Raw genomic sequence first — 26,496 nt, 5'->3', positions numbered from 1 at the left:
GATCAGCACAGGCTTGGAGGGTCGAAGGGGCCTGTTCCTGTTGGTACCTTTCTTTGTCCCCTTTGTTCTTTGAGGAATTCTTCTCTCCGAGGGTCATTTTTGGAATTCTCTATCCCAAAGAGCAGTGGAGACTAGGTCAAAGACTGAGTTGGATATATTTTTGAAATACAAGGAAGTCAAGGGTTATCGGTGGCATGCAGGAAAGTAGAATTAAGCCAAAATCTTATTGAATAACAGAGCACACTTGAAGGGCCAAATGGCTGTGACTCCTGTTCCTATTTCTTATGTTCTTATGGGTGCCAGAGATGCGGCACAATGTCAAAACCAGGAAATTATCCAGGCATCAGGTTTCCAACTGTGAATTGAAAATCAAATCCGTGAGTCAATATTGATTCAATGTCTTTCTTTTTCAACTGCAGGATATTATAGCAACAATAACTACCCAGAATCCCACAGGATGGGGTCCATGATTGACCAACACGTATCTGTAATAAGTAGTGTTAGCAGCATTCGCTCAGTAATTGATTACAATGATATCCACGATCCACTCAACATTCTGGATGACAATGGAAGGAAACAGGCTGGATCATTCTATGCAGATTCATCACCACTAGTCTGTCGAGCTCCTCTAGGTGAGTTGATGAAATATAGATCATACCTTAAACCATTTCTATGTTTCTGTTTACAGTAACCATTTACAATGACCAATGTGTACATATTGGCCCAAACAAAGCTGTACTCACCAGAGCCCTCATGGCTCACACAACTGGAAAATGCATTACTGCTCACCAGTGGGGGTCAGGAGATATACTCAGGTCTCCTCCAGCCAAAATCATCTCCTCGTTGGTCCTCTGTGTAAGATGATTTGTCAAAATATATATATTTTTACATGACCTTTTTCAAGGGCTCAGGCGGGATCCCTTTTCGCGGTCTCTTTCTGTCCTGAGTAGGGTCATCTGATGTACGTTGTAGGAGCAATAGATACCTGTTCCACTAAGGTACAGAAAAAGCAGTACAGGAAAGCCACACTTTGAGTAATATAATTCATTTTATAAAAAGACTAGTTGTTCTCATTTTGTTGATGTTCAATAAGTAATTAAGGCTTGGATGCTCCCACCTGCAATGCTTACAACCTGATACCATTTATCACCGTATCCAGGTTACGAGGTGATAGAGAGCCTGGGATTGAGGAAATTTCTGGTGTGCAAGGTCCCTCTCTCTGACCTTGCCCACTCCACTTCTGTTATTGATCACATGTATAGTGGACGGATGTTCTGCCTAATCAAATCCCATCAGAAGTTAATGACACAGGCTGTGCCTCAAAATATCCATGTTCAGCCTGATTGCTCCGGGACACATTTATATTGGAGGCTAATCTGCATCAGAAGTGTGCCTCTGACCCCATGGAAATTGACGGCCAAAGCATCTATATTACAATACACTAACTGGTAAAGATTAATGGGTTCAGTGTACTAAACTTATTTTGAATTGCTGCAAAGTTTTGATTGTGATGTTTTCAAATGTTGCACAAAAACTGCATTTTGGGTTTATTCATTTTACTAACTAGATTGCCATAATGCAAAGATTTCAATTGTGTTACAATGGGTTCATTTTTTAAGGTGAGTTTCTGAAAGGAATGACCCATACATCTCCTGAATAAGGTGAGGAGATAGACTGGGCAGATTTTCACAGTTTTCTGTCTGGGACCTGAAAGAAAAGAGGGGTGATAGCCCATATCATTTCGCTTCCACTTCTTTACATTGCTATGGAGTTTTGTGGCTTCCTATGAAGTATGTATCTTGAATTGAGTTAAGAAATTGAGTCCTGAGGCATGGAGAGGAGAGCTTGTGCTTCGAGTGAGTGCAAACATAGTGCTTTGTTGCAATGAGGCAGGAGAGGATGAGCCGTACCTACTAATTTATTTTTCAACCTTAGTTGATGTGAAGGTTGATTCACAAAATTGAACCTCAGGCTCTGTTGTCATGTCTGTTCAGGTTGGAGGCCTGGCGGGATACTGGTGGCCCAGCCAGAAGTTGGATGTGTTCTTTCTAAAGAGGCAGCAGGAATTATAATCAGGAAGTTCCAGTGTTTGGCATATCTGAAAGGCTTGTGATAGAGTTTGAATTAACACGCCTGTTTTGAGAGCACTGGAAATAGACAGTCGGCTGATGTACATCAGGACAATTTCATTGGTTTGAGCATGCAATCACATGTCTGCTTCTGTCTGATACAGTAGAATGCAATTCAGTTACACTCTGCCTAAAACATGCCAAGAGAAGAAGTGGGACAAAATTATGATCACTATATTTTTACACAGAAATGTATTAATATGCCAGGCTGCTAAAAATCAACTAATGTCTTTTAGGGAAGCAAATTTACCTGGTCTGCTGCACATGTGACTCCAGAGCCACAGCAATGTGGTTGACTCTCAACTCCCGTTGTAACTCGGGATGGATAATAAATGCTGGCCAGCATTGCCCATTTTCCACGACTGAGCACAAAAAAGACTGAGATTCACTTCTCCTCTTTTTTTGTGGAAGAGAAGATCATTTGACAGTTGGCCTGAATTTACTATTGCAGGGTGTGAAAACATGGTAAAGTCAGTGTGAGGCCATTAACGTGATCCGCGTCCGCGAAGATTGCATTTTACCGAAACCTGTGAATGGCGGTGACCCACTTCGTGCCTAAAACAGGTGCAACGATGATTTAAATGCATTTATATGCATTTAACTTGAATTAATGAACTGCCCGCCCAACTTTATCAGCATTTTCCCCTTTACCACCGCGTTTGCCAATCTGGAACCGTGCCGTATTGGACCTGCTAAATAAAAGTCTGAATTGGGCACTCCAAATGCTGAAGAGCACATTGAGAGCTTCCAACATCTCTGTGACTCAGATCAGAGGTGGGAGAGAGGAAGGAGGCGGGTCAGATCATTCTCTGGTTTGGTGGGGGGGGAGGGGAGTGAGGCTAGATTATTGTCTGGTTTTGGGGGGGGTTGGAGGGGTATAGAAGGAGGAGGTGGATCAGATGTATCTCTGGTAGAGGCGGGGGTAGGAGACGGCCGATCATTGTCTGGTGGGGTGGGAGGAGGAGGCGGGTCAGATGTTCCTCTTCGGGGGGGGGGGTTGGGTGAGGTCAGCCCATTCTGTGGAAGAGATGGGTGAGGCCAGATCATTGTCGGGGTGGTGGGGGGGGGGGATGCCCAGAGTGAGGCCAGATCAGTGTCTGGGCTGAGGAGGGAAGCGGGTAAGATGTATCTCTGGGAGCCGGGGGGTGGGGGGGGGGGGTGGTAAAGGAGATAGGCCCAATTGCTCACTGGTGGGGGGAAGGGACGGGTGGCAGATGGATCTCTGGCGAGTAGGTTGAGGGCAGATGGATCTCTGGTGGGGGCAGGGGGGCAGGCGGTCCACTGCCACTCTGCAGGTGATCAGTGGTGGGGGAATTGGGGCAGGGGTGGCAATCGGTCTAGGTAGCGGGGGGAGGGTTGATAAGGGAAACAGCAATGTGTGTGGATAGTGGGGCGGTGGATAAAGGGGACAATGATTTGTGTGGGTTGAGGGGAAGGGGACAGTGATGTGTGTGGGTAGTGGGGGGGTGGGGTAGATAAGGCAGACAGTGATGTGTGTGGGGGCCATCGCTGCCGCTTTTTGCTCCCCAGGCTGCTTTCTCTGCTTTCTGCGGCCTGGGAGCGATGTGACATGGGTGCGTTTTTTCAAATTTTTTCCTAACTGCGCATGTGCAGTTCAGGGCTCCGATCATTTGGGCCGTGCTAAGCCCTGCCCTCAGTGTGAATAGGACCCGTGATTTTTTTCAGGCTGAATATGTATGGGGGCGCCTGAAAGCAGATCTGCATTACGCCCAGATTCAGCGCTTAGAATGAAAATGATAAAATCGGGCCCAGTGTGTAAGGTTAGTATCACCAAATATACTCAATCACAGTACTTATTGCATTGAAAGGACCCCTGGATGTCATAATTAATAGAACAGTCTTAGTTTAACAAGTAATAACAAAACGTTTATTTATATTTTGCCTTTAACATAAAAAATGTCTCAAGGCACCTTTCCATATAGGCAGTAAAAGCCACTTGTCAAGGATCCATTTACGCTGCTAATCTGCAGGGGCCATGGAGCTTATTCCAAAAGGAGTTTTTATTCATTAGCGATCATTGTCCTGGGCTGTACTGGATGTGTTCTTTTGGAAATTATTTAAATACGAAGATTTTGAACTAAATCTGTTGCCATAATTTCTTTTTGCCTGGTGCTTAAAATGGTGGCAAACAAGAATAATTTAATCTGAATGAAGTATATTAAACATTTCCTGGATTCTGAAGTGAATATTCTGATATAAAACTTCTGAACAATAGCAAATAACATACTTTTGGTACCTTATACCTGATGAAGAAAAAGAAGAACTTAGGGGTGGGGGAGAAGCAGTTGCTGAGTTAAATGCTACTTTCATGTATCAACAACAATTTGCAGTGCCTTTGATGTAAAAAAGGCACAATGCTCATCGGAGGACTTCGAAAATTTATTTCCATTAATAAACTAATGGCCAAATGAAAGCATGATGAGGTAATTTACTCCCATCCAAATGATCCGCCTCAGTGATGAATAACTTTCACAGTTGATCCTTCAAGTGCTGATCCATGGTTTAGGAGAAGGAGAACTTGAAGTCCCAATTTGGACAGACATGACGGTAAGTTTTCTCCATTAATACATTCTACTGAAATATGCACACAATATTTTGAGATTTGATTCAGCTTTAAGTACAGTTCAGCCAAAATGATAATTTCATAAAATGTGGATGATATTCAGACAAGTACAGAATGAGAAGAATCTATTAATGCCACCAGAACCACCAGACCTATACAACTTGCATTGCCATAAATGTTCCCTAACTTAATTAGTTCATTCAAAAAATCATCAATAACTCCCATTCAAATTTCCAAACTGTATTTGAAGATTTTGACTAAGTAGGCTATCGAGCAACAAAAAAAATCAGAATATAAATCTAGCATTAAAATTACATTATTTACACTGACAAATTAAAGTGACAGATGTTATAACAGAAAGGTAAATTAATGCCTTTTAATGCTTGATAATAGAAACATAGAAAATTGAATCAGGCATAGTCCAGTTGGCCCTTCAAGCCTGCTCTGCCATTCATTTTGATCATGGCTAATCATCAAATTCAATATCCTGATCCCACTTTCCCCCTATTTCCCTTGATCACTTTAGCCCCAAGAGCTATAGCCAATTTCTCCTTGAAGTCATACAATGCTTTGGCCTCAGCTACTTGCTGTTGTAGTGAATTCCACAAATTCACAGCTCTCTAATGAAGAAATTTCACCTCACCCAGTCCTAAATGTTTTCCCCCTTCAAACTATAATGTAAATCAATAAATAGATTAATGCATTAATAATTGATTTAGGGTTGCCAAAAGGAATTCTCATTTGATTCTTAGGTGGGCTGAATGACTTTCTGTGCTTTTATGAATGACTTGGCTGGGATTTTCCAGCCCCGTTGTGGTGGGATCCACTGTGGGATATTCAGCAGGCCAATCAAAAGTCCATTGCCTTTCTGTGGGCCCAGATGATCCCAGCAGTGGGCATGGCCGGAGAACTCCACCCGATAATTCTATCTCCCGTAATTAAAGCGGCATTTGTAGGAACACAGAAAATGTTAACATATGGCTATTTAGCTCAGCAATTCCATTTCTTTTATGGTTAACCCCCAGCCTTATGATATCCCTCAATATTTCCAGAAACATAATCATTTCTTGAACTCCTTACGATCTTTTATTCAACATCCTGCTTTGGTGATTTATATTTATATTCTTACGACCTGTTGTAGAAAACAATTGTGTCTAAATTTGCTTTTAACCTGATTATTCACATCACGCTTTGAGTTTACGCTGGGCTTCTTCAGATCACCATCGTAACTTTAGCAGAAGATCCATGAATACCCCTGAGAAACAATGTTAAACATCACTTACATTTTTTCTGTGTGGTTTCTGTGAATCTACCACCTAAGTTAGAATGGACAATCAGGAGAACCTCTGTTGAAATGTAACCTCTCCTCCGACACCCCAGTTTTAAACTAGTTGAATAGTAGTGGTCGTGATTTATAAATAGAACCTAAACGACCAATATAGAATTCCTTTCAGAGTCCACATTATGAAATGAGAAAATCTTGTTTAATGAACTGTAAGTAAGACAATAAATGACAATGTCCTTTCTCTCTATCATAGATGGCCACCAATATACCATGAAACTCAAGGGTAAACAGTGCTCCAATATCTTCAGTGGTACCAAACATTAGCCCATGAAGGCTGACTCACAAGAACCAGACCGCCTTCAAGAAGCTGGATGGACAAATATGAAAGAACTGGTCATTAATATCAACACTTATTTTTTTCTCACTCTGCTTGACTAGGTTGGTCTTTCATTCAAGCCCCTGCAATGTTCAAATGATTTATGCCTTACTATAACAAAAATCCCGCATTCACATTCAGGGCCCTATTTTACCATATTGATTCTAAGTGCTGGGCAGACTTGAAACTGGGAATGTTTCGGATCTGACTTTTAGACCATTTTTGAGGTGCCCTCATATGCACTCCGTCTGCAAAAATATCAGTGCATCCGAATCATGCTGCACAAGCCTGTGGGTGGGGCTTAACGTTAACTTGAAACCCTGCAGCTCCAGTTGGTGCCCCCATCTGCACATGCGCAGAAAAAAATGATACAATGCTGTTCCCCTGCCACATCTCTCCCAGGCCAAATAATGCCTTCCCCTGGCCCCCACAGACATTGCCCCATCCCTACAACATTACTGACCCCTTATTCCACCCCCACCACTCAAACCGATGGCAGGCCCATCACCCTCACTGATCTCAGGCAGAGTGGTAGCGAAACCCACTTTCACCCCTCTGATCACAGACAGAGTGGCAGCAGACCATTCTTTCACCCTTTCCACCAATCTCAAGCAGAGAGCCATTGGACCCCCCCACAGATCTCAAGCATAGAATCATCAGACCGACTCCCCCCCCACCCCACGATCTCAAGCATAGAGCCACCGGACTCTTGGCACTTACCTCATCAGTAACCCTCACTGACAGAACACCGGAATCGGACTGATATGGAGCATGCCTGCTCTGTGCCAATTTCGGATGGTAAAGGGGGAGGTACTGGTAAAATTGGGCGTGCAGCCCATTAAGTCAATTTAAATGCATGCAAATGGCTGTCGCACCCATTTAGGCATGGTCCCAATTGTGGCCATTTTTGAGCCTTGGTAAAGGGGGAACCAGCGTGGGAGCGGGCGTGGATCGCCTCACGCCCGACTTTACCAAGTTATCGCATCTGAAAACGGGCGCAATGCAATGGTAAAATCGGGCCCTCAGAGTGAAATAAATTGGCAGAGTCAAATCAGTTCGGCTTTCTGAATTTTTCGGGGGTCCATTCAGATAGGATTGGAATTGTTACATCTGATTGTACAATCATGTTGCCGCTTTAGACAAAATTCAGATCTATTTGACTTATCTTGCTGGGATTGAAAACTAATTTCAATGTTTGCAAGGTTGAAGGGGAAGGAGAGATCATCTGCTGAGGCTGGTGATCCAACCCAAACTTGAAAATAATAATTGAGTTGTCACCCCAGAAAGAGTTACCGTAATGTCCTCACCTTTTCTATAAGCTGTAGGTAATCTATTAACGTAAGTCCTTAAGAAGGAGGCATAAGATTGCCATGTCAAGACAATAAAATAATTTGCTGTGACCTGAAAAGGCTCTTGCATTTTTGCTCTGTAGTTGATGTCCATTTCCAAGTTTTCTTACATGACTAGTTACCTAAAAGAGAATATACTAATTTAAAAATACTTAATGCAAAATGTATTCTATGGCAGATAAAAGAATTGTACAAGTAATAATAGGTAATCAAAGTAAATAGAAGAAGACAACAGAGTATCTATTTTAACATTTTTATCCGTTCATGAGATGTGAGCATCAGTGGCTAGGCCAGCATTTATTGCCCATTACTAATTGCCCTTGAGAAGGTGGTGGTGTGTTGCCTTCTTGAATGGCTGTAGTCCACAGTGCTTTTGGGAATTGAGTTCCAGTCATTTGACCAACGACGGTGAAGGAATAAGTGTAGAGGTGCAATTCAGAATAGTGTGCAGCTTGTTAAGGTGGTCATGTTCCCAAACAAATGATGCCCTGTTGTTCCAGGAGGCAGAGATCATGAGTTTGGAAGGAGGTTTGATGAGTTGCTGCAGTGCAGCTTGTTGATGTGTGCCAGTGGTGGAGAGAATTAATGTTTAAGGTAGTAGGTGGGTGCCAATCAAGCAGCTTTTTGGCCTGGATGGTATTGTTGGAGTTGCATTCACCCAGGCAACTGATGAGTATTCCATCATATGCCTGCATTGTGCCTCAAAGATGGTGAACAGACTTTGTGAAGTCAGGAGATAAGTTACTTGTGCAGAATTCCCAGCCTTTGACCTTCTCTTTCTGTCACATTATCTATTTGGCCTTAACTCTGGAATTCAGTTCCTGTGTCCATGTTTTGACCGAGACTGTAATGAAGTCTGGAGCCAAGTAGTCCTGGCAGTGCTAAATTAAGTGTTGGTGATCAGGTTGTTGCTTAGGTTGATGATCAGGTTCTTGCTCAGGTTGGTGATCAGGTTGTTAGTGCTGCTTGATAACACTGTCACCAACACCTTCCGTATGATTGAGAGTAGTCTGATGGTGGGCAGTGGTAGGAGGTGGGTGGATGGAGGTGTTTGATGAGAGGGGATGGTAATTGGTCAGGTTGGATTTGTCCTGCTTTTGGGGGACTGGAAATGCCTGAGCAGACTTAACATTGTTGTGTAGAAGCTGCACTGGAACAGCTTGGCCAGGGGCATGGCTAATTTTATGCACAACTCTTCATGAAAACAATTAGGATATTGTCAGTTCCCGTAGTCTTTGCTTTTTCCAATGACTTTACCCATTTCTTGATATCATCTGGACTAAAACGAGTTAGCTAAAAATGGACATCTGTGATACTTGCAACCTCATGAGGAGACAGATATGGATCAGTGACTCAGCACTTCTGGCCTCAGATGATCAATGTTGTCCTATGCACCAGCATGCTGGGCTACCCCATCATTGAGAATGAAGATGTTTGTGAAGCCTCTTCATCAGGTTATTTGCTTAATTGTCAACTAACATTCACTGCTGGATGTGGCAAAACTGAAAAGCTTTGATCTGATGTGTTAGTTGCAGTAACACTTAGCTCTGTCACTGTGTGTGGAGTTGCTGGCGTTGAACTGGGCTGGGCACAGGGTGAAGTCTCACAAAACCAGGTTAAAGCCCAACAGGGTTTACTTGGAATCACATGCTTTCAGTGCGCTGCTCCTTCACCTGATCAAGGAGCAGCGCTCCGAATGATGATGATTTGAAATAAACCTGTTGGACTTTAACCTGATGTTGTAAGACTTCACACTGTCACTGTTTAGTATGCTTCACCAGCTGGCATCTTATCTCCAGGTAAACCTGCTGCTGCTAAGCTCTCCTGCACTCTCTATTTTGCTGGGATTGGTTCTTTGACTCGATGTTAATGGTGAAGTGAGGGATATGCCAGCCAGTGAGGTTACAAATTGTGGCTGAATGCAATTCTGTTATTTCTGATGCACTCATGGATAGCCAGTTTTAAGCTACTTATTCGGTTCTGCATCTATCCCATTTAGCACAGTGATAATGCCTCATAACACAATGGAACGAGACCTTAAAGTGAAATTCATACAAACATATCAATTAAGAGCATGAGTAGGCCATTCAGTCCCTTGAGCCTGCTCTGCAATTTAATAAGATCATGGCTAATACGATTGTGGCTTGACTGTACTTTCCTGTGTACCCCTATATGCTTTGATTCCCTTATCCATCAGGAAACTATCTAACTGAGCCTTAAAGATATTCAATGACCCTTCCTTTACTGCTTTCTGTGAGAAAGAATTACATAGACTAATGAACCACTGAGAAAAGAATATACTTCTCAGCTCTGACTTAAATGGGAGACCCCCTTATTTTTTAAAACTGTGTCCCTTTGTTCTAATATCTCTCATAATGGGAAACGTCCTCTCAGCAACCACCCTTTCAAGTCCCCTCAAGATCTTACATGTCTTACATAAAACCACCTCTCATTCTTCTAACCTTCAGTGAATATAGGGCCAAGCTGTCCAATCTTTCCTCATAAGATAACCCTTTATCCCAGGAATTAGTCAAGTGAGTATAAAGGTAAAATACCGAGGATGCTGGAATCTGACACAAAAACAGAAAATGCTGGAAAATCTCAGCAGGTCTGACAGCATCTGTGGAGAGAGAATAGAATGTTTCAAGTCAGGATAACTTTTGTGATGAAGGGTCATCCTGATTTGAAATGTTGTGTCTAATCTCTCTCCACAGATGCTGTCAGGCCTACTGAGATTTTCTAGCATTTCCTGTACCAGTCAAGTGAACCTTCTCTGAAGAGGCCTTTAAGTAAGGGATCAGAAATCTACTTAGTACTCCAGATGTAGTCTCACCAATACTTCGTACAACTGTAGCAAAGCATCCCTACTTTTCTATTCCAATCCCCTTCCAATAAACAGCAACATTCTATTCGGCTTCCTAGTCACATGTTGTACCTGCACACCAACTTCTTGTGTTTCTGTACCAGGACACCCAGAGCCTGATTTTACTGGCATCAAAATGGGCCAGGCTCACAAAACGGCATTCTCCGTTGGTCTTGGGCAAGATCTTATGAGCCTCAGACAGGCGCGCCGGTAAAATTCCAGCCCTGGACTTTTTAGCACAGAGTTCTACAATCTTTCTTCATTTAAATAGTGACTGCTTTTCTATTCTTCCTGCCAAAGTGGACAAGATAACATTTTCCTACATTGTACTCCTTCAGCCAAATATTTGCTTACTCACTTAACTTATCTAAATCCCTTTGTAAACCATGTCCTCATCACAATTTACTTTCTTACCTTTGTGCCAACAGCAAATTTAGGAATCATACATTAAGCCCCTTCATCCATTTAATTATAAATAGTTGAGGCCCCAACACTGATCCCTGTGGGCCTCCACCAATTATAGCTTGCTAACATGAAAATTGCCCAGTTATTCCTATTCTCTGCTCCCAGTTGTCTAAAATATCCTCTACACGTGATAATATGTTAACTGGTGCACCATGAACCCTTATTTTGTGTAGTAACCTTTGAAGTGACTTGGGTATATTTAACATCAAATGTCGTTTGGAAATCCAAATACACCATATCTGCAGGTTTTCTTTTAACTTATGTTAGTTCCTCGGAGATCTCTAATAAATGAGTCAAACATGATTTCCTTTAACAAACCATATAAATTCAGCCTGATGCATTAAGATTTTCTCAGTGCCCTGTGACAAAATCTCCCTAATGATAGCATATTTCCTATGGCTGATATTAGGTCAACTGGCTAGTGATTTCTGGCTAATTATTTCCCTTCTTTCTTGAATAGGGAAGTTACGTTCGCTATTTTCCAATCTAATTGGATCTTTGCAGAATCCAAAGAATTTTGTAGAATTGCAACCAATGCATCTACTACTCTGCAGTCACTTCTTTTAAGGCCCTAGGATGCTGCTCATCAAGTTCTGGGGATTGTTAACTTTCAGTTTTAGTAGTTTTCTCAGAACCCTTTCCTTGTTGGTTATAATTTTTTTTAAGTTCCTCCTTCCCTCTCACCTCTTGATTTACAAGTATTTCTGGGTTGTTATTTGTGTCTTCTACAATGTAGATAGTCAAAATTATCTGTTGAAAACTTTTGCCATTTCTTCATTTTATATTAATTCTCAAGACTCACTCTCTAGAGGAATAGTAACTACTCTCTGTAGTTACTATTTTCCTTTTTAAATATTTGCAGTAACTTATTATTTGTTTTTATTTTTCTAGCTATCTTTCCAAAAAACTCTAATTTCTTCCTGATTTTACTTTTTTTGTCATTCTTTGCTGCTTTCTAAATTCTGTTCAATTTTCTGACCTGCCACCAACTTTGCAGAATTATATGATTTTTCTTTCAATTTGATGCTGTCTTTAACTTTCTTACTTATTTATGGTTGATGCATCCTTCCCCCAGAGTTTTTGTTTCTCATTGGAATCTAACTTTGCTGAGCATTATAAAATATCTCCTTAAATGTTCACCACTGGGTTGCTACTGATTTACCCTTTACTTAATCTTCCAGTTTACTTCAGCAATCCTGCCTTCATACCCTTGTAAATTACTCTTATTTAATTTTAAAATACTATTCTTAGACCCTATCTTTTCTCCTAAAACTGAAATTCAATCATGTTATGGCTATTGTCTCTTAGAGGTTCATTTACGATGACACCATTAATTAATCCTGTCTCATTCAACATTCCTAAGTCTTGAATAGACTGCTTTCTGGTTGACCTGGAGCATGGCTTCTTTAAGAAATGGTCCCAGAAGCACTCTATGAACTCATCTTCTAGGCTACCTTTGCCAAAATAGTTCATCCAGTCTCTTGCTGAAATCTTGTTCCCGTTCATGCTGGTGGGATCAAACAGTCCTGTCAATGATGCACCCTGTACCACAGGTTTCCTGGGAATGAGGGGTACATTCAATGGGAAACCCCCTTGACAATGATGGGACCATAAGATCTCGCTGCCAACGAGCGCATGCCACCTCCTGCTGCCCTGAAACACATTGCTGAGAAGGGGAAAATTCCAAACAACTATGTAGATTAAAATCAGCCATGATATTGGAGTACCTTTCTTCCAAGCCCCCATCATATAGCCCATCCTACAGCTTCATTAGTATTAGAGGAGGCCTATACATAACTTGCACAATTAGCTTTGCTATTTCCTATTTCTTACCCAAATGATTCCACATTTGATCTTTAGCACTAATGTTACCTATCACTATTGTAGAAATGTCATCCTTGATTAATAGAACAACCTCTTTTCCTAGTTTCCTGTCCTGCTGAAATGTCAAGTTACCTCACAGCCATATCTCTCGAATCACTATCAGGTCATACGTATTTAATTTTATTTGAACTAATTCATTTGTTTTGTTATGAATGCTGAGTGCATTCAGATACAGAGCCTTTAGTTCTGTCTTTTTGCTATTTGTGTAAACATTTGCCTTATCAGTGGTCACACTCATTAAGTTTGTATGCTCTGTCCCTTCCTCTGATCATTATTATCCTTATTGCTGCTTTGTCTCAAAAAGACTATTTAGTGGTCATTCCCACCAGTGGCAGATGCATCTGCAGCAGGTTAACTAATGAGGGCGGGGTTTAGTAAGTTTTATCCCTCTTGTTGGTTCCTTCACCACCTGTTGCAGGTCCATCATGACAGTTAGATTCTTCAAAGCTCTGCCAGCTTCACGGACAGTGGCAGGTGGGGAGTTTGGCTGGGACCATACAACTGTCACACTGTATCACAGATGTCCTAAGGCAAACTCATGGAGGACAGAAACCTCCCATGGAGCAGAAGTAGTGCTGCTACTAAGCCACTTTTGATGACAGGCATTGAAGTCCCCCCCCCCGCAGAATATGTCAGCCAGAATTTTAATAGCCAACTGCCACGGGAATTAGAGTGGGCGAGGGACAGACCATGGAAAGGTCCATTGAGCTTGGACGGAATTTTATGGTTTGGGATGAGCGAGGCCATAAAATCTTGTCCATTATTTTCCTTTGTTATCTTCAGTGCTTTTTCAAAGTTGCGTTCAATATAGAAGAGTACAGATTCATCAGTTGAGGAAGCCGGTAATCAGCAGGGGTGTTTCCTTTCTCACATTGAATCTGATGCCATGAGACTTCATGTAGTCTTGAGTCAAGGTGAGTACTCCATAGGGCACTCTGTCCTAACTATATGCCAGTGTGTCACCACCAGTGGTGCTTCCGTTGTTCCAGTGGAACAGAACATAACTAGGGAAGGTGAGGGGTGTGTGTGGGACTTTGGCTGCAAGATATGATTCAATGAGTACGGCTATATCAAGCTGATGCTTGACCGGTCTGCAGGACAGCTCTCCCAATTTTGGTTCGTGTCCCCAGATGTCAGTGACGAGGACTTTTCAAGTTCTATGTTGCTGTGTTGTTTCAGTGCCGAGGTTGATGCTACTTGAGTTGTCGGGTTTTGTTCTTATTCGACTTTGCTATCATAGTTTGACACAAATAAATGGCTTGCTGGTCCATTTATGGGGCAGTTATAGGCCAACCATTTGCTGCAGGTCTGACATTGCACGTAGCCAGACCAGGCATAAATAGCAGATTTCTTTCCCTGAAAGACATTCATGAATCACATAGGCTTGTTTGACAATCCAGTAGTTTCATAACCATCATTATTGAGTCTAACTTTGTATTTCAGTTCATTAATAAATTAAATTTAAATCCCACATGTTGCACAGGGGAGATTTAAACTCACGTCTTCCATCCTCAATAGAGCTGAATTGGATTGGTCCTTCTTACTAAAGTTAAATTTTTTAAAGTTTATTTATTAGTCACAAGTAAGCTTACATTCACACTGCAATGAAGTTACTGTGAAAATCCCCTAGTCACCACAGTCCGGCGCCTTTCGGGTACACAGAGGGAGAATTTATCATGACCAATTCACCTAACTAGTCATTAATTACTAAATAAAAACAACTTTTATGTCACTACTCTGGAACTGGGAGTGTTTTTTGGGTACGTGTGGGTACTCTGCTCATAAGGTCAATTCCAATGTTGACAGCCAACTCCATCCAAACAACTGCCAAAAGCATGAATATAGTCCTACACTATTAAAAATAGCCACAGATTCCCATTGTCAAAAATAAGATAAGAACACTTTCACCTTGATGAATCATTTCGTTAACGTTGGCCAAAAGAAAGTGACAGAACATGAGAAGATCACCAAGGATGGATGCTCAGGCATTAACATCAGAGTCAAATTGGTTCTTACCTACACAACCAAAATCTATTTTCATCTCAAAATATGACAAAGCTAGTAAATTGCTTCAGGTATTTTTCTTTATCTGTCTAGTTCATTGGGAATGAAAATGAATGCCAGGAAATGTGGTGATTGTCTGTTGAGTCTGATTTGGAGGGATTCTTGATCATTTGAAGAATCAAAATGCATATTCATACTGTCAGCTGTTGGCTCGATTTTACAGCCTGTTGACGTGAAAATCTGAAAATAAGCACCAGCTCCAGTGAAATCAGAAATAATTTCTTTACACAAAGATTTATTTACCATTGATTCAACGTGTGGCTGGCAAAGCAGATGAAATCTTTACCATTGAGAGAATACTGATTTCACCACCAAAGGCACTGACCATTTTATTAGGATTTCAGATTGTAACCTCTGAAATATATAAACATGAAACTATCATTTGGAAGGGAGAAAACAAATGAATGAAATGCACAAAAGAATGAAACATAAGTCCTGGAATTTTCTGTTCCTGTTTTCGTCTGGCCGGTTTGGTGACAGGAGCAAAAATTCCTGCGAAAACTCCCAACTCGCATTTCACTCCAATGTAAACATGTGACACGATTGTCCCCTCCCCTCCATCAGTGACAGGGCACAATACTTAACGTTCAACATCAGGAATATTGAATCCGTTGACATCTAAACATCAGGCCTCTACACCTGAATCATCCACCCATCATCAGAAAATCTATTCACTTTGGCATGAAGGCAGAGCAGCATGAATAACAACTGGTTTCCCAAGGTGTGCACATGGCATGCAGACCTCTCAGGGAAATGCCAATGAATGCATATCTTTGTGGATAGAGGGCCATGCCCAGCCAGGAAGAGGGCCATACCTGGGTAGTGCATGGGCACTGCCCCTAGTATTGACCCCTGGCACTTCAGTACTGCAAACAGACCAGAATGTTATTTATAACTTCTCTCTGCAGACCTAAGTATTGCTGGCCTTCTTTAGTGATTGATCTGCTAGCTTTTCTGAGGCTGCCCCCAGACATATTCCCAAACTGCTGGCAGGATTGAATTTGCTGGTGGGAATCTGGTGGAACCAGGTTCTACACCAAACTATATTTCCTTTGTGGAGCATGCTTCACTCCACAAAAGAACAGAATTTCCAGCTTTCTTGATAAATGCGAATGTTGTGCTAAAGATGGTAGCTGCTTAACTGAATGAGGTAATATTGAAGCTTTTGAAACAAACTTTTGACAAATTTCATGCTTCGATAAATCAAGTGACAAATATGGTTCAGGAAATTAATTTGACATTTTATAATTCAAATGCAATCAATGTAAAGATAAAGACAATTGATTAATGTTTAATGTCAAACAAATGAGAGCTATCATATGTTGTGGAAGATCAATAAAATGGAAGGCCTACTTGATACTTCACATTTTTAATTAGATGAATTTACATAACTCTTCTGTAACAATTTTATCTAGTATTTGTTGTGGTGGTGGTAGGGCAGAGAGAGGACGGTAGAAGAAGGAGTGCATTGTGGTAAAAGAAAATGGGGTTGCAGTTGGATAAAAGGGAGATGGTGGGCAAAGGAGAGGCAGATGCCAAGTAAATCCAGAGGAATTATTTTAATTTGTTACCTGGTTTTGCCACTGAATATCTTTCCCAAATGGATGTCATGCAGTGCAATGTGGGACTTGATCTTCAATAGTCTTGTAATGTTAGCATCTTTTATAAACTTAATGGGCTGTACACTAATGGGAATGAATGGATTGGGTTATGCTAACCCAGTTAGGCGAAGTAATGGCCTCACGTTTCCGCATCTAATAATATGGAAAGCGAATGCCCAATGCGCTATTGCCATTGTGTAATAGGTCTATGCATTTCATTATTTAACAGATCTTAGTACTCACTGAAGGTGTGCAGAGGTAATGATTTCACCCATTTTTTGGTACATTTATCTGTTAACAATGGTTGGGATTCTCCCAAAAAATTTCACGTGAAAATTGGAGTAACTCCCATCAGTTTTTTTAGCGAGATTTTCAGAATGAATCTCTGACACTCAGTGCATTAGACAGTGCCCTAGCGGGATTCCCTTTGAAAATCAGGCGGTGGGGCCGATTCCCACTGGAGAGGCTGGCAGCATAGTGCCAAGTGGGTCACTGCGTATGTGCCAATCTGTCAGCGCTGAGATTGGTGCATGCACAGTGGCCCTGCATTGCCGGCCTCACAATCACTGACCAGCCCCACAATCCCCATCACTGGCCTTCCTGAGCTTCCCCTCTACCCCCCCTCCCCCAGTCACTGGCTTCCTGGACCTCCCCAATTCAGCCCCTATCATCCACTCCCCCTCTTCCGCCGGCCAGCCATGATCTCCCCAACCTCTCATCAAACCGCCCTGAACTCCTGATTCTCCCCCACCAACTGTCCCGACCTCCCCAGCAGCCCCTCCCCTTCCCCCCACCCAGATGACCAGCCCCTATTACTGTCTCCCTCTCTCTGCCAGTGATCCCAAATGCAGAGTGGCAGTGGGACCCCCCCAACCCCACCAATCGCCCCCCCCATCACAATCAGTCCAGCTTCCAATAGGCCCTGACGCCTCTGACCCCACCCCTTGGCACTGCCCAATGCCCAGCTGGCTTTGCTAATGTGCCCCTTGGGCATTGCCAGTTTGCCCCTTGGGCTGTGCCAGGGTACCAGGTTGGCACTTTCAGGCTGGCATTGCCCAGAGGGCATCCCCTTAGCTCAATGGCCTTTGTTCCTTCCAGCAGGGTCGGCCCATGTTCCCCATTCATAGGGAGCAGCTGTAAACCCTGCTGGCATGAACCACTCCTGGTGGCAGGGGTGGGGGGGGTTGGAGATGCTAGCAGTCCAGAGCTTTCAGTCCCGGACCTGCTAATGACATGGAAATAAAGATTTCCATATTGTAATCAGCTCTGTGCCAATTTCCGGATCCTGCATTATTTTGTAATAAAGTGTGGCAGAGTTTCCAGAGCAGGTTGTTGAATGTGGATTGGCCTGAAGCCTCCACACTGAGCTTGAAGCTCTTAATAAAAATATTTCTTTTTTCAGCTTTGTAGTAACAGAGCATCAATCAGACAGGGAAAAGCTTCAAGGAAGAGTTGCATAATTGTAACAACGTTGAGTTAACACAGCATGGCGGAGGTATGCACTCTATTGAATGCCCTCTTCACTTGTTTATATTTGTAACCACAAGAAGTCCTCACTTAAGGTCCTCCTGCACGACCTCATTTCATATTAATATTGATCTCCAATACCATGCATTTGCATTGCATTGTTGCTATTTCTGTTCATGGTGCCGCACACCTGAATGTCCAACATACTCCCATATTCAGCCTACAGGTGAGGTGGGGAGCAGGCAATCTTGGGAGTGGTTATGAACCTTAGACTTTCATTAATTCTGGGCCCAATTGACACTGTCCTTACTGATCTCCAGTCTTTTTAAAAGATGCTGGTTAAATATTCACCACCTCTTATACAATCTAATGAGGTGGGGTGTGTGATGCACCATTTTGTAAATCACACAAAACATCAGTTATCTCCCAGTGCCATCTTTGTTGTCTTGATTGTTATGGCACAATTTGTCGATTTCAACCATAAAATTCTTGCATAATGATCCAAAAAAAGATCCAGTGATTTTGAATTGTTTTCTGCTGAAAAGGGACAGTTAGCACAGTGGCACAGTGGTTAGCACTGCTGCCTCACAGCGCCAGGGACCCGTTCAATTCCTGGCTTGAGTCACTGTCAGTACAGAGTCGGTGTGTTCGCTGTGTGTCTGTGTGGGTTTTCTCCGGATGCTCCCACAGTAAAAAACATGTGCTGGTTAGGTGCATTGTCCATGCTAATTTCTCCTTCTGTGCACCTGAACAAGCACTAGAGTGTGGCGATGAGGGGATTTTCACTAAGGGATTTTCACAACTTAAATCAAGATTGAACCTATTATGGATGTGAACCTAATTTAAATATATTACATACATGCAGTTTCATATGCTGACAAAGAACTTACCTGTGGGTGTAACCAAACTGGATGAGATCAGGGAAATGATCAAGAACAACACCACCCTGGCTAAACTGCAACAAAGTATGCCCACACCCCAGCTGCTGTTGAAGAATACTGGAACTTTGAAAAGGAACTTTCCAGGGAAGAAAAGATAATAATTCCTGCAGCACTGAGGAATGAAATGCTGCAATGCATATATGCAAGTTACCTCAGCATAGAAACTTGTAGCAGAACACCTTAAGATGTTATGTATTGTTCTGGAATTTGAGCACAGGTTGGGGAAATGGTGAATGCATGTGTAGTGTGTCAGAAGTACAGCAAACCAGTTCAACAACAGTGTTCCGGAGATGCCCTGGCAGAAATTTGGAGTGGACTTGTTCGCATTTGACAGCAGTAAGTATCTACTAGCAGTAGAAGGTTATTCATTTTTTTTTGAGTCCATGCTGCTGAGAAGGGCATCAATAATAAATTACTTGAATCAATTTGTACTCACCATGACATTCCTGAAGTGCTCATCTCAGGCAACCGTCCACAATTCTCAGGCACTGAGGTTTACAAATTTGCATAGACACTGGGACTTTTGCCACACTACGTCAAGTCCCAACTACTCACAATCCAACAGCATGGTGGAACATACCATGCAGACTTTAAAACCACTGTTGAAGAAAGCAAAGACGAACTGAAGGTTCCCCTACCTGGTCCTGCTATATTTCAGGAATACTCCATTAGAGGGTCCATCACCAGCACAGCTCCTGAAGGGGAGAAAACTAAGAACTTCTCACTACACTCTAATGGCTACTTCCACTCTCAGTGAGCGACAACATGCAGAACCTGCTCAAACTGCAACAACAGGAACAGGAACACTATTTTGATCCAGGCACGCAACCTCTGCCTGAAGTGAACATGGGAGAGACTGTGAGGATTCACCAAGAAGGCATCTAGAATCCTGCTGTAGTCTCAGGAATCACAGCAGATCCAAGGTCTTACATTGTGCAGACTCCAAATGGATGATAGTACAGGAGAAACTGAAGATTCTTATGGAAGGCAAACAAATGGTGACCCTTCTCTGAACCAGAAAATGTAGCTGAAGATGAAGAAGCAGAATCCACCATTTAATTTGATTTATTATTGTCACGTCATTGAAAAGTATTGTTTCTTGAGCGCTATACCGGCAAAGCATACCCGTTCATAGAGATGGAAATGAAAGAGTGTAGAACATAGTGTTACAGTCATAGCTAGGGTGTAGAGAAAGCTCAACTTAATGCAAGACAAGTCCATTCAAAAGTCTGACAGCAGCAGGGAAGAAGCTGTTTTTGAGTCACACTTTTGTATCTCTTTCCTGACGGAAGAAGGTGGAAGAGAATATGTCCGGGTGCATGGGGTCCTTAATTATGCTGGCTACTTTGCCAAGGCAGTGGGAAGAATAAACAGAGTCAATGGGTGGGAGGCTAGTTTGCATGATGGATTGGGCTACTTTCAATGAAGCAATAAATAACCAATCAAAACCTGAGAGTCCTAAATGGAGTGAAAGTGTCCTTCAAAACCAGCTGTCACCATTCAGAACATACAGTGCAAGAATTGCAAAAAAAAATTCAGAGATGAGTAAAAGATGAAACGGACTGATCAAAACGAAGTGTGAAAGAGTAGATAAGAGACTGTGTGTGCTTGAGTAGGCCATGCTCATTGTCTATTTTGTTCTCAGAGAAACTAGCCTGAAGCTCTTTGTTTAAAAAAGGGAAATGTCATGACAATAGTTAGATAACAGTTCATTAATGTCTTTTAGGGAGGAAATCTGCTGTCCTTACCTGATCTGGCCTACATGTGACTCCAGAGCCACAGCAATGTGGTTGACTCTTAACTGCCCTCGGGCAATTAGGGATGGACAATAAATGTAGGCCAGCCAGTGACGCCCATACCCCACGAACAAATAAAAAAGAATAGGGTGATTGAGGTAGTGGACACCAGTATCAGGTGTAATACAGTATACATTGAACTACATGGGGTCACTGACCTGGGGGGGGTCAAAGGTCAGATGGCACATGTTCGGGAAGTTAGTAGCAAGGCTGCAGATGCCTTGCAGTTGTGTGTTCATGTTCTGATTTTTTAATCCATTCATAGGATGAAATGTGTTATAATTTATTTTGCAGTTATAGTGTCAATCATCCTGCAACATAAAAACTGACGATATGGACTTATCTTGTGGAAGAATTACAACATTGTTAGGCCATTGACAACATCTCTGTGGAATGGAATTAAGTTACTTCATCCAATATGAATGCTGTGTAGAGGAAGTTGTAGCCAGAATGTGTTACAATCAAATGTTATGTAGAGCCTATTGAGAAAATCCAAGGGACAAATGTAGAAATGGACAAGCAAATTGGATCTGATAAGCGAGGGGATTAAGGGTTATGGGGAGAGGGCGGGAATGTGGAACTGAGACACGACAGATCATCCATGATCTTATTGAATGGCGGGGCAGGCTCGAAGGGCTGGATGGCCTACTCCTGCTCCTATTTCTTATGTTCTTATGTTCTAAACAATGTGGATGGTGCAAAGTTGTTTGCCTTTCATGCAGAGGCATTGCCTACCATGATCCTGAAAGAAATGGAACAGGGAGCTATAAAGAGGGAGAATGTTCTGCAAGAAGAAAACCAAAACATTAGCTCAGAATCACTTGTTGATGCCTTGGAGCCAGCCTTGCTGGCTCTATCAGGCCCTGCCCCGCCAGAGTGACAGTGTAAACCACACATTGTGTGTGTACTACATACCAGAAAATCAGGGGAGGAATTTTCCAGCCACCCTTGCCCCAAAACCGGAAAGTCCCACCCAAGGTCAACGGACATTTGCATGATCTGCCCTCCCGCCCACTACAATTCCCGATATTTCAGTGGTTGAGTTAAAGAAAATCGATTTAGCTACTGATAGAAATTAGTAGAAATTAGTAGATTAGGGATTACAGGGGAGAGCTGAAGAACCAAACCCTGAAGCCAAAATTAGTCTGGTGGAATTTTTCGCTTCCACCAGTAGCAAGAATTGTGGTGGACGGGGACGCTAAATTTGGTGTGATGGAAAATTCAGTTTCCCACTGCTGGCAGGGTAGTTTGGAATTTTGTTCTTTTGACTTTGAGTGCAGGTTGAAGACGGATTTCCCGCTAATCTATATCACACATTTCCTTTCATTTGCAACTCATGAACACTCATTAAAAGGGCAATTTGCCTAATTACATTCCCACCCCAAAATATTAGATGCCCAGCCAGTGGATAATTGGAGCGGTCTGCTTCTGGACTGTTCAGGTGGCATCTTCTCATTGAGGGCCTGATTTTACCGTTTTCATTCCAAGTACTGAATCTGGGCGCAATTCTTGGAAATCTGCTTTCAGACACCCCCATATGCATGCAGCCTGAAAAAAAAATCACGGGTCTGAATTGCGCTCTGGGCGGGGCTTATTGTGCCTGAAATGATCGGAGCTTTGAACTGCGCGTGCGCATTGAGAAAAAAGGTTGAAAATCGTGCCCTTGTCACATCGCTCCCAGGCCGCACGAAGTGGATAAAGTGGCCCGGGAGCAAAAAGCGGGAGCAATGGCCCCCACAGACATTGCCACACCCCTACAACATAACTGTGCCCTTTATCCACCAACTACTTGCAAACCAGACCGATCATGACCCCCTTGCCCCTGTTGCCCCCACTGATGACCCGCAGAGTGGTAGCGCCCCCCCCGCCCCTCCCCATCTTCCCTCGCACCAGAGATCCATCTGGCCTTCCTTCCCACCAGAGAATGATCTGGCCTCCCTCCTCCCTCCAACCCCCGTCCACCAGAGAACAATCAGGCCCCCATTCCTTACCACACTCCCCCTCACCAGAGAATGATCAGGCCTCCCCACCACCAGGGATACATCTGACCCACCTCCTCCTCTCCCCCCCACCAGAAAATGACCAAGCTTCCCTTCTCCTGTCCCCACCCCCCACCAGAGAATGATCTGACCCACATTCCTGCCCCACCCCAACTGCCCACAACCAATCTGAGTCAGAGAGTTGTCAGAAGCTCTGAACGTACCTCTTCAGATGCTGGAGCGCCTGAAACAGAACTTTGCCGAGCATGTCTGTTTCGCGCTAAATTTGGATGCATGAATGCGATGGTAAAGGAAGAAATGCTGGAAAGGTTGGGGGGGGTGGGGCAGCCTAATAATTAAATTTAAATGCATGTAAATGCATTTAAATTGCCATTGCGCCCATTTCAGGTGCGATTTGGCTCGCGGCCATTTTCGGGCCTTGATAAAGTGAGCATCTGTGCAGGCGCGGATCATGTTAATGGCCTCACACCCAACTTTATCAAGTTTTCAGATGCAACGCAATGGTAAAACCAGGCCCTGAATGTTGGCTGAGGTGAGTAAATGAATGTGCAGCTCTCCAGCTGCTTGGACCACATCTAGAGTACTTTGTACAGTTTGGTCTTCTTGGTCAGGATTTTCCATGCAACCCATCCTGTGTTTCGTGGTGGCAGAAGCGCATTGCCATTGGCAAGCAGCGAGTCTTCTGGTCTCACCATTGTCAAAGGGGTTTCTCATTGAATATGTCCGTCACTTCCGTGAAACAGCTGGCATGGTTGCACGATCAGCGGGGCCAGAAGACGCCACTGACACAAGCAGCTGGAAAGTCTTGGCCCTTATTTAAAAAAGGACATCATTCAGAGAAGGCTCACTCCTCTGAGTGCTGGATATAGTGAGGTTAACTTATGATGAAAAGTTGGACAGGTTGTGCCTGGATGCACAGGAGTTTAGAAGAATGAGAGATGGTCCTATTGGAACATGTAAGGTCCTGAGGGGACTGGACGGAGAGAATGCTGAGAGGATGTTTCTAAAAATTAAAAAGTTTAAAAATAAAGGATCTCCCATTTCAGATGGAGATGAACAGAATTTCTTTCCCTCAGAGGGTTGTGAATCATAGAATAGAATCATAGAATCCCTACAGGGCAGAATGAGGCCCACCACTGACCCAGCTTTTTATCTTACCCAGGCTCTATCTCCAAATTATAGTGTTGTACTGCTACCCCTTCAATGTGGCCTCTCCCAGTTCCTAATGATGTTACGATACCAAATTTGGTTTTACCTATTGACACTAGACTCTAGATACCATGAGCGAGATTCTCCGGCCTCCCAGTCACGTTTTTCCCGCTGGTGGGAAGTGGCGCATTGTTTGCGGGATTCTCTGGTCCAGCCGCTATCAATGAGAATTCGAATTGACGTCACCCCACACCGGCAGGAAATGCGTGAGCGGGTGTGTGCTGCCAGCAGGATCAGAGAATCCTGCCGGCGTGAACATCTGGAGAATTTCAGCCTTTATTTTTATAGTTAATCAGGTACCGAATGCAGAGTATATAATGTGCATTTACTTCTCATATAAACAAGCAAATCTCCGTACCAAAGTTTATTTCATGGATGTAGTGACATTTTACTTTTTTTCTTGTTGATTACAACCTGTATCCAATCTCAAACAGTGTTACTTGATGTTTGTAATTGCCATTGTCCTTTTATAACATCAAAGAGCTGCTGATTTGTGCTTACCTCTTTCTGCTTTGTGTACTTTCTTTCATTTCCAGTTTCCATTACAGAGGATTCCATTATAAACATGTTTTTAAGCTTCACTGAGATTTCCGGCACCAATAAAAATGAAATGACATACAGAAATGATTACTCAGTCTGGTCACATTTTATTAATAAAATATATTTAGAGCATTGAATCTTTAAGTACCATATTTTATTGCTCATGACAATCCTGAAGGACACCATCCAGTAATGAGGAGTTATTAATCCTGTGGCTGAACATTAACCATGCAAACTACTGCAGTTTACTGCACTTCAATGCAGTCCATTCCCGAAAGCTTGTTTGATCATGTCTGTATCATACATGTATGGTTGCATCATGTAATAATGGCTCATTGCCTCCAGCTAAAACAATGTCATATTTAGTTGCTGGTAAATCAGGTATTTTCTGTATCAAAAATTGATTTATCTCATAACATAAATAATTGAGCTAAGCAATAATTTAGCTCAAAATTTCAAGATAATTTGAAGTAAACAATTTCAAGATTGACAGTACACTGTAAACAGCTTTTCAAAAGAAGTATAGTATAACATTTCAGCAAATACTTTTATAATGATAGGATAAAGAATTTATTTTTGAGAGAAAGTGCTTTCTGGGATCTGCACCATAGTATGCTGTTAAATTATGGTCTTTATTTTTCTTTATTGCAGCTTCACATATGCAAAGTGTGATTTCTTCATCTTCTTCCCAGTGCATGTACAGCAACAACTCAGGTCAATATAATTCTCAGGATACAATAGATGCCCACAGACAACCTGGGGAGGTGACGAATATGGTATCATCTCTACCCCCAATTAACACGGTGTTCATGGGGTCGACAGCTGGAGGGACGTAAAAGTGTTTGACTATGCATTCAAAGATTTAAACTATCAAATATGCAGTGTATCTCAAACAAAATACACATTACTGGGATCATCTGAACAATGTTCCAGGAATTTTATTGCAGCTAATAAATCCAAAAACTGTGGGGATATTTTGATTGCATGCTTCACTCCTTGCCAAACAGAAAATGGCATCACAATGTGGAGTATACCTATGATAGACTTTGCCAATGCCAAAAATGAAGAATGTTGCTTAAAGTGATAACTTAGTCTTTATTTCTAAAAATAAAATAAAGCAAATTGGACAGACATTAATTTTGAAATAGTAAACTTGTAATATTCAGTTTATAATTATTTATAATTGTGTAACATGCTGTAATCAAAATCTGTATGTAATTATTAGTTAAGAATGCAATGTCACTTGTTATTGGATATTCATTGATGTCGCGTATTTATTCTGTCTGAGTGCTACTGTTTATTTTCTGTAAAGTTCAATTATGCCTGTCCTTTTGGTTTCAATGACTTTTTTCAGCATATTTATGCATTGACACATTAATATGTCACTAAGTTCTTTTCCTTGGGATATAATTTCCTGCAATGGCAACCTCGGCAATGTATGCTATTAATAATGCCATTTTATATGGCAATCTCACTGTTAACTTATTCCAATAATTCCTGGAAATATGTAGAAATTGTTAGATGTGAGTGTGATCTTAGAACATTGGTAAATGTGAGGAATGGAGAAGCAGTTGATTGTTAGACAGGAGTCCTGATTTCTTGGGATTGTTGATGCTTGAATGACAGGGGTGTGATCCATTGAGCAGGGCTTTGGTGTAGTGAGTAGAAAATGGCATTCTGAAGGTGAATTCACTCACCTTCACGACCATTGAACCTGGCGTTGCTCACTCGGCATCCCAGCAGTGGGCACCAGGTATCCTGGCAGTGGTCAGTAAATGCTCTGGTGGTGCCAGTTGGCCACCACCTGTGTGTCAGGAGCAGTGCCAATGGGGTGGGGCCTGGGTAAGGTGTGCGGTTGGAGAGTCGGTATAGTCATCATGGGCCACATGGGCTCCTTCTGCAGAAAAGGAATTCTATGATTCTATAAAGTTGGATTCCAGCAA

General features: G+C 42.4%; 1 protein-coding gene across 1 annotated transcript in view; it reads left to right on the top strand.

The window, feature by feature from the left end:
* The window catches only part of rfx6 (regulatory factor X, 6), a 74,019-nt gene extending 48,561 nt beyond the window's left edge, over window positions 1–25,458 (top strand). The window contains exons 18-19 of the mRNA XM_080193323.1: window positions 420–632; window positions 25,205–25,458. Coding sequence (XP_080049449.1) covers window positions 420–632; window positions 25,205–25,389 — 398 coding nt within the window. The 3' untranslated portion in view covers window positions 25,390–25,458. The remainder of the gene's footprint in view (window positions 1–419; window positions 633–25,204) is intronic.
* Window positions 25,459–26,496: the final 1,038 nt, after the last annotated feature.

This window comes from Carcharhinus amblyrhynchos, chromosome 7 (genome assembly GCF_965287045.1).
Source record: "Carcharhinus amblyrhynchos chromosome 7, sCarAmb.v2.hapA, whole genome shotgun sequence".
Taxonomy (NCBI): Eukaryota; Metazoa; Chordata; class Chondrichthyes; order Carcharhiniformes; family Carcharhinidae; genus Carcharhinus; species Carcharhinus amblyrhynchos.
The sequence above is the reverse complement of the archived record's forward strand: the minus strand, read 5'-3'. Positions and strand labels throughout refer to the sequence as shown.